General features: G+C 38.3%; 1 protein-coding gene across 1 annotated transcript; it reads right to left on the bottom strand.

Moving 5' to 3' along the window:
* Positions 1–575: 575 nt before the first annotated feature.
* LOC142455444 (beta-defensin 109-like) lies at positions 576–5007 on the bottom strand. Its single transcript, XM_075557195.1, has 2 exons — positions 4917–5007; positions 576–781 (listed from the first exon to the last, which is right to left on the bottom strand). The coding sequence occupies exons 1-2, from the start codon at positions 5005–5007 to the stop codon at positions 576–578; spliced, it is 297 nt and encodes a 98-aa protein (XP_075413310.1).
* Between the last annotated feature and the right edge of the window lie 4660 nt (positions 5008–9667).

Genomic DNA, 9667 nt, shown 5'->3' with positions numbered 1-9667 from the left:
GTGTTTTGTGAGATGGAGGAGGACTTTGTGGATTGGTGGCAGACATTTGGGTTAACGTTGGACTTGTGGGCTTGGGCAGCAGTGGGTTGGGATGCTTTCTTGATTTACACTTAGCCTGTACATAAAACTCTCTCATATACATATGAGTTTCTGTGGCTTTGTTTCTGTAATGTACCCAGACTAATACACCCTTATTTCAATTTTCTCTAATTTCCTCTTCACATTCCTCTGAATTTATACTATTTTAGGCTTTTGTTTTTCCTTGCTCTTGCTGTCCTTCTATTTAATAATGTTTTGTATAATTGTATGTTCATCTTTATAGTTTTTAAATCTTTTATTCTATAACAATTAAAACATTGTTTTTTTCCTCACAAATCAGTGCTTTCATTTGAAAAGATACTGTTTAAAAATTAAACAATTCAGAATAATTTTATTATAGGAATATAGTAAAGAATATAATAAATAAAACCTGGGTAGATTTCAAAGTATTATTTACTTTTTTATTGAGAGGGGGAAATAGAACTTGGTTAGAAAGGTAATTGTGTTTAATAAGTATATTATGATATTCCCAGATTTCATTTCACTTTGTGCTTAAGGGCTTCTTGATAGTCTGACATGATAACTGGTGTTGGAATTGGTAGCAGAACCCACCAGATTCGACAGCACTTCCATCTTCTTCGGCACCCACCAATTTCATCTTCAACTGATCTGCAGATGTCTCTTCTGCAAGTGCCCGACAGGTTGAGACAATGGTTTTCAGAAGCACCCAATCCACTTCTTACTGTAGGATAGAGTCACGTAGGTAATTAGTCCATTCACGTAGGGTAACATTATAAAAGCTCTTAATGTGAGAGCCGTAAAGTTCAGGTGTCAGCATTTCTAGAAACTGGACAGGGACTGTATTCAAGTGTACCGTCACTCTGACATCCAGCTTCTTTGTTGTTTTCCAAATAGCTAAAGTGGTAGGTAACTCTTCTACATCCTTGGCACGGCTAATTAAGACTCAAAGCACCTTGTACAAATTACAAAGTGAAACAGTAAAGGAGTGGATCTCATATCTTTTACAATTTTTTGCGTGTCTTTTTATCAATTGATCTCTGTGCTAGCAATAGAAAAATGAAGATGGTACAAATACTTAGTGTTCTCACAGTTTTATGCAGGGATGTAAATATGAGAAAAATAAATAGATAATTTCATAAAGTTATAAGTTCCTAGAGCACAACAATACAAACATGGATCAGATATCAACCGGCAATGAAGGAGAGAAGACAGATGGAGGAAAGACTATGAGGACCTGGTATTAGAGCTGAGGTCTGATAATGAGAACGTGATAGATGCAGAAATCTTTGGTTGAGAGCATTAGAGATATCTAGAAGGGAAAGAATCACATCTCTTAATTTATTTGAAGACCAGATGGAAGAGCTGTATGGATGGAACATCTTGGAAAAGAACTATTTTGATAAAAAAATGAGGTGACATAAGACAACAGGATCAGTATTATGTATCATTTATAGGCCATGGAGCAAAGAAACGCAGTTATAGCTAGTATTGGAGGGAGCATATGAATCCCTCCTGCCCCCATAAATCAGAGAAACAACAGAATGCTTGCTGGTGGTAATAAGCCAGGAGCAAGAAGGAAGCTGAAAATACAAGCGAGGAAGGAAGGATGGCTGCAGATGCTGCATCAAGATTCTTGAGTACATAGATGGGACAGAATCTTGTGCACACATCTATGATATCCTTTATTAATTTTCTTACTTCTCTGGAGCATCTGTTCTAATGTTGACCAATTCATCTCTTAGATGGTTATTTTAATCTTGTTCTCATTTTTAACAATCAACATCTCCAAATATTTATAACTTTTATGTTTCTTTAAAACATTACACACACACACACACACACACACACACACACACACACACACACACACACACACACACATACACCGTATATACTCGTCAGTGATACCCCAGCGAGGTGTAACATCTCACTGGCTGCCACCCCTTGAGGTAACAGGATGAGTGCCCATTATCTCACGGGTGATTGCTGTTTCTCCGCTGTTCACTCAAAGCCCCGCTGACACTGCAGGGCTTTGAATGTTTGTTTACTCACATCTAACCAATCGAAGCCGTCCTATGACGTGTATCTTTGAATAAGCCTTTTAAAGACCGTGTGTGAAGGATGTGGCATGAATGGATGTCATCTGGTCAAGCCTGACTAACAAAAGGAGGAAATCTCATGAAGCCTGACATAGAGTTAATACCAAAGTGGATTTGAGATGCATGGGAAGACATTCCAGAAGACATGGTGCAACGTGCCTTCCAGAAATGTAGTATTAGCAATGCTATGGATGGCAGTGAAGACTGTGCTTTGTATGAAAATGACAGCAGTGATGGTGATGACGGTGATCTCAGTGAGGACAGCATCTATGATGACCTCACACCAGCTGAAGCTCTGCATTGGGATATGGATGATGATGAGGAATCCAGTTTTGAAGGATTTTAACTCTTTACATGTTAGCTTGGTTGCTGATTGAGCTCAGGGAATAATACTCTTAAGGGATCATTGTTGATACCTTATTGTTTTTGTTGAACCTATTTTCCACTTACTATGCTGGTTTACTAATGTTAAATGACTTGTACTTTTATTTATGTTTTTTATTTAAAATAAATATTTTAATACATTACCCCACTGATGTCTCAATTTTTAGTAATTTTATTTTCATTTGTTTTGATTATTGAAACTCACCAATAACTTCTGCATTTTTCACCTTAGGCTTATATTCGAGTCAATTAGTTTTTCTGGTTTCCCAGGTAATAATTAGGTACCTCGGCTTATACTCGGGTCAGCTTATATTTAAGAATATACGGTATATATATTTGTTGTTGAGATTATACACAGCAAAACATATACCAATTCAACAGTTTCTTTTTCTTTTGTTTTAACAATTTCTCGTGAGTACAATTAGTCAATAATTTCACTCTCCTCTGAGTTGCTCCTTCTCCATTAACATTTCACTGCCTTCTAAGGTTCCCGTTTTCAAGTTCAAGTTGCTGTACTGTATTTGAGTTTATTTTATAGCATCTTATTTTGTTTCCTACGAAGCCCTAGTAGTATAATGGTTAACTGTTAGATGCTTAACCAAACATTCATCACTTTGAATCCACTAACTGTGTGGAAAACAAGACACAGGGTTTTGATCCTATAAAGATTTCAGGCTAGTGAACTGTCTGGGGCAGTTCTTACCTGTCTTGTAGGTTCAGAATTGACTCTACAACACACAGCAACAGCAGTTAGTTTCCTATTTGTTATCCTTAATCTTTGTTTCACATTTTCTCTCTCTACCTCTATTTAAAAAGATATTTTACAACATCACATATTTTTCCATTAGTTGGAAAAGTAAACTCTCTTTTTCTATTATTTTACTCATTTCCAGAGAATTAAAATGTCGGAACTCTGTTGGTGTAGAGGTTACACACTGGGCTGCCATGAGCAAGATCAGCAGTTTCAAACCACCAGCTGCTCAGCAGGAGCAACAGGAGGCTCTCTAGTGCCCCCAAGGGCAGTTCTACTCTGTCCTAGGGTCATTATGAGTTGGAATCGACTAGATGGCAGTAAGTTGAGCTTGAACACATCAAAGTCTAAAATTGATCAAAACATTTACTCAAATAATACAGTGACTTTAGGTCTTTATAACAACTATTAATCTTGCTCAGTAAACTGCTTTTGTTCTCAAGTATTTAAATTTTACATATATAATTTTAATCTCATTACCAAATACTCTTGGTCCAATTTTAAGTTTGCTCACACGACTATTGAAAATAGTTTGGTCTCACCTAGTAAATCTGAGGGTTCATTTCAGATGAATTAAGAATACAAGACCCGCTCAAGTAGAAAGCAAATGTTTTGAGAATGATGATGGCAACAAATGTACAAATGTGCTTGACACAATGGATGCATGTATTATTAGCGCCTCATTTTTCCCCTCCTTCCCAGCATCCCCCTCATGAACCCTTGATAATTTATAAATTATTATTATTATGTTGTCATGTCTTACATTGTAATGATCCTCTTAGTACTAAATATTTAAGATCCTGCACTATTATCTCATATGTTGTATTCATTTGCTCAACCTGAATAATTTTTTTCCTTTTAAACTTCTGCATCAGTATTCTATTTGTCTCATTTTTATGGAACTAGATTTATGTCTTGATACTTTTCTGGAATGTGCAACATTACTTGATCTTTTTCTTTGGGAAGTGGAGTCCTCTCTGATCTAGGGCTTTTATATAGGGTAATGCAGGAGCTAGTTTGGTCGGGACAGTTACAGTTCACTCCTATTGTCCTGGTGAAGGTATAATAGTGCTCCCTTTATTTCCAAAAATGATAACTTTAGGTAAGAAGTATGTGTTCATTCTACTTTTACAACTCAGGACACACCTCTCCAGTAATGAGTGTTGCATGTTGTTTTTCAGTGCTGAACTAGATCTCTTCAGAAGCCAAATGAATAGATGACTAGATTCACCAAGAAACTATGTCTTTCTCTTTTAGCCCTAATTCCTGCTGATAGAATTTTGTTCATCTCTTCTTTTGACCTAGTGAGTAGATATAAGGACACCTGGCACTTCTATTTAATCCTGTCACACCTACTTGAAAATAAGCTTGCATGTCTCCCAAAGGCATTCAAAGATACAATGTAAGACTAGAGCAGACTGTGGCTGCAATAGACTGTTCGAGTTATGACATTGGAATTCTGGGAGCACATAACGTTTTTATCCTAGTCTACTCCATCATAATCCTAGTGAAGTTGTTGTGAATGGATTTCTGAAATCAGTGATATGGATTCTAGGAGTTTTCCTGATCTGCCCGGTAGTACTCTAAACTGAAGACCCCCCTATAGTCAACCTTCACCTTACCTGATGGTAAGAAAGTCAGAAAGAGGAGAGCCAAGAGAAGCAAATGGAGCTGCCTGGCTGAGGGACCAGTGAAGAGAAGAGGTGTCAACATGGCTGGATCCTGCAGACTCTGTGCCTGGCAGGTCTAGGGCCTTTTATGAAGCTCCCTGGCTTGCGGTTTGTTTTTGTTTAGTAGAGCCTAACCAGGAGAGAATAGCTCAATCTCAAACAGGAAATATTTAGGGACAAAAGTACATAAATGTAGTAACGCATGGATGAGAAGGCAGGAGGTGGATTCTTTCCTTTTCTAAAAGACTCAGGATTTACTAATTGTCAGCTGTTTTTGAGGGCATTGTCTAAGCTGTTTTCCAAATACACACACACACCGGGATATGACACTTTGTACATTTACTGTGCATTAAGCAATGCGCTAGGGACTAGGGCTCATATGGGTTCCCAGCCCCAAGTCATTCACAACCCTATAGTGAATGACAGAAATTTAAAGGCGACATACAATAATATACTATATATAATGGACACAAGTATTCAAAAGAAAAAGTGGTTATTTTAGTGTCTCTTTTGACCAAAATGTTACACATGGGGTTGGAAGCAACCAGAAATGCTATCCCCAGGTGCCATATAACCACAAGGGAAGAAAGCAGATAAAATATTATTTAGAAGTTTTGCTTGTTTATTTCTTTTGCCTCATTGTTTCAGAGCACTGGATGATGGCTCACGATCATTTCCCTCTGATGCTAGGAGGGGACTGCTTTCCACCATTCCTTTGGATTTGGAGGGCGCATAGCTAGGCAGTTCTTTTTGTTCTGTGGAAAATAGAAATATATGTGTCAGATTCTCAAGGTTTAGATTTAGACATACATCACGTGGATTGTGCCTCAAAAATAGTTGTTTGGATTCTCTATAACGTTAATATTCACCTACTTGATCTATTAATTATCAGTGATGAAACATGTGTAGCATATGTTACTCTTTCCTAATTTATGCATTAGTAACTAAACTAGATTGTTATAACTTATAGATGTACAGGATGATAGATGTAGTAACAGCGACAGTAGAAATGCAAGAGAAGCTATAGAAATTTTAATAGTTATAGCAACCACAATGTAGTCAATTTGAACAGAGTATTTTCACAAAAGATGGTTTAAAAGTGGATTTGTTTTACAGATATTGAAGGGTCCAAAGGGAATACTGGGATAGTGCTGAGGAAAATGTAAGAAGCAACTCCTGCATATCACCAAGAGAAAAAAATGGAAGCACTTACCTACTTGAAGGCGGGGCCTTAGTTAGTTAAAGTTTATTGTGCCAACCTGGCTGATAAACACATATGGGGTTAATTGAAGGGCCGAGAGATAAATGGCTCGGTGAGCATCGCCTTTCCAGTTCTCAGGTCTCTTGCTTTGTGTTGGTCAGTCCAGGGTGCAGCTGCCTTAGCCAGTTCTCTGCTTCAGCTGGCAAGGCTCACTTCTTGCAAGACATCCCCAAGGAGAAGCCACATGGACCTACCTCGATGCAGCCCTGGGTGCTGGAGCAGCCGTGTGGAGACCCCTGCCAGTGCTGAGATGCTTACATGTTCATTGATTCGGCTTTCCTCCTGCAGTCAGCATCATTGCATCTGTTTTGTTAGATAGAGGAGGACTTTGTGGATTGGTGTCGTACATATGGGTTAATGTTGGACTGTGGATTTGGACAGCATTGGGTTGGGATGTTTTCTTGATGTGCACTTAACCTTTATATAAAACTCTCTGATACATGAATTTCTGTATTTGTTTCTCTAAAGTACTCAGACTAATACAGGGTCCCAGGTTCTTAGGGCTCTGAGGAAGATATGCAGGGATATTGCTGTTGACATCTCAGAGATTCCATGGAAAAACCTTTTCGAATCGTTCCTCAACCCTATGAAGAATAGGCAGCTGCTAGCTGTTGCTGGTATCTGTGTAAGGCATGATGAGATTTTTTTTCTGGATATAAAATTCACATATCATACAGTTCAATAGTTTAAACATTTAAAAATAGTTGGGCAAACATTACTATAAATTTAGTACATTTTCTTTATTCTTGTACTCATTATTAGTAGCTCTCCATTTCCCCTCCACCTCCTCTGTTAAAAATCCAAGAAACTATTAATTCAGTTATTGTCTCTATAGATTTACCTATTCTGGATTTCATATATAGAAAACCATACAAAATCAAAAGAAAAAACAAAAACAAAACCCCCCTCTCCCACAGAACCCAATAACAATAGTAAAATAAAATATAGAAAACCCTCAATCAAAAAGACAGAAGATATTAAAAATTAGAACAGCTATAAAATGAGTCAAAAAGGAGATCAAATGCTAAGGCGCTAGACTTCGATGTAAGCAAATGTGCCATAATCAGCTTTATGATGCTGCCTTTCAGCCAGCAAGGATATTACCCCTCGTCTATGGTCAGAGGAAACTTGCCGGAGGCTTAATCCAAGTGAGGAGCCTGCAAATGGATTTGGGGCTTGCACTGCCGTTCATGGCTTTCTGCAAACTGAATGTTCAGAATTTAAACTCTGATACTATTCCCTCCTCTGAATTGGATTTTATTATGTACAATCCTTGGATCACACAAGCTGGTGCGCTTCTTCCATGTGGACTTAGTTTACACTTCACTTCGATGGCTGCTTGTATTAAGACGAGCCTATAAGATTCCAGACACTATTCTTTCTGATATCTGAGCACCACACTTTGCTATAGTACCTATATTTTCAGTGATCTCTTCATGATGATGAATATCGAGTTGGGCCATGTCTTAAGAACTAATTGTTCTTAGATGAGGGCTATGATTAAGTGTAGGCCCAAAATTAATTGACCACTTTTGACCTAGTTTCTATATAGACCTTGGTGATCCAGGCCTAGTGTTATTGACAGCCTGGACTCTCTCAAGGTGCACAACATTCTTCAAAATCTCCATGACCAAGCTCTGATTTGGAAATCTCACTAAGTGAACTCACATATACCTTAAACTCATCTGTATCATATTTGAGGAACTGAAATATGCCTCGGACTTCAGGCTGACATGTCCTAGTTTGTGATGAATCAGATGACTGCTAGCCCAAGATTATAGATTTGTAAGTTGTTGGATTTTGGTTCAGATCTCTTGCTTTGAGAGTGTTCAGTGAATGATGGCTTAGAACTGACACAGATTTTCTTTGGTCATGGTCTTTTTGCTTTCTGACATGGCTTTGTCTAGCAGGCATGGCTCTGCTTTTGTGAATGAGTGTTATTGAAAGTTTTCTTCTATCTCCAACCCTCATTATTTGTGTAACTAGTGTCTAGTCACTTGAGTTTTTGATCTGTGTAGGTCAACAATCCAAGTATTTTGGTCTATAAAGCTGTCTTATACATGTATACATCCCTTTTCTAAACATTGTTTGAAATTCTATAACATTGACTAAATTAATGATCCTATCAGTAAAATTACAATATGCCCCAAGGGGATGATTTATAATATCATTTAGTAAAAGGATAATGATGACTTTAAAAATCAGGGACATAAATAAGCCATAGATACATGAATGGATTTTGAGCACCAATCTAAGAACAATTAATTCTTATGACATAGCCCTACTTGATATTTGCCCTCAGGAAGAAATCACTGAAGATATGGGTGTAATCACAAAGTGTGGTGAAGAGACCAGGTGGTGTTCAGCTATAAGAAACACTAGTGTCTGGGGCCCACCTAAATGAAATGTCAACTAAGTCCACACAGAAAAAAAGCACCCTACCCTGTGTGATCCAAGGATTGGAAATAATAAAATCCTAGATCAGAGAAGGGAATGGTATTAGAGTTTATATTCTGAGCACTCTGTTTGCAGAAGGCAAAAGTGAAAGTCCCAAATCCATTTTCAGGGTCCCTGCTTGGATTAAAACTTTGGTTAATAATTACCTATGGCATGGAATAATTGCCTTCTTTCTCCCAAGAAGGTTGGGAGAAAATGGGCAACTAACAACAATGAGCACAAGAGGGAATAAAATGTTCTAGAATTGATTGTTGTGATGATAGCAATCACAGCTCTTCTTAATATTATTGAATCATTAAATTGTATGCTATGTGAAGTATATGTCAATAAAACTATTTTTAAAAAGTGTACAATTGCTCAAGCCCCGCCTCAGCGCAAGAAAGCTTTGTTCTAACACCCTGGCATTCTGTAATGCTCACGCTTCCAGCATGATTGCTGATGACAAAATGGGTGCATAAGCAAATGTGGTGAAGAAAGCAGATGGGGCCTGGCTATCAAAAGATATAGCATCTAGGGTCTTAAAGGTTTCAAGTTATAAGTGACCATCTAGCAGATAAACAACAAACCCACATTGAAGAAGCACACCAGCCTGTACGATCATGAGGCGTCAATGGGATTAGGTAACAGGCACCAGAAGACCCAAAACAAAATGAAACAAAACAAAACAAATATTGTTGAGAACAAGGGGGGGGGTCATTGCAGAGTCCCCAAACCCATCTGTAGACAATGGGACATCCATCCCCTCATAGAAAGGTCACAGGAAGGATGAGTCAACCAGGGCACAGTAGAGTACCGATGAAACACACATATTCTTCTGGTTCCTGGAGGCTTCCTCACCCCCCACTGTCATAACCCCAGTCCTTCCTTTCACTGAGGGCTAGACCTGAGCATGTGCACAAGGGCAGACAAGAGCGCACAACACATGGAATCCAGGAGCAGGAATGGGAGTAGAGATACAGGAGGGTAGGGGGAAGGTGGGGAGAGA

This window comes from Tenrec ecaudatus, chromosome 8 (assembly GCF_050624435.1).
Source record: "Tenrec ecaudatus isolate mTenEca1 chromosome 8, mTenEca1.hap1, whole genome shotgun sequence".
Taxonomy (NCBI): domain Eukaryota; kingdom Metazoa; phylum Chordata; class Mammalia; order Afrosoricida; family Tenrecidae; genus Tenrec; species Tenrec ecaudatus.
Note: the sequence above shows the minus strand (reverse complement) of the source record. Positions and strands in the feature narration are given on the sequence as shown.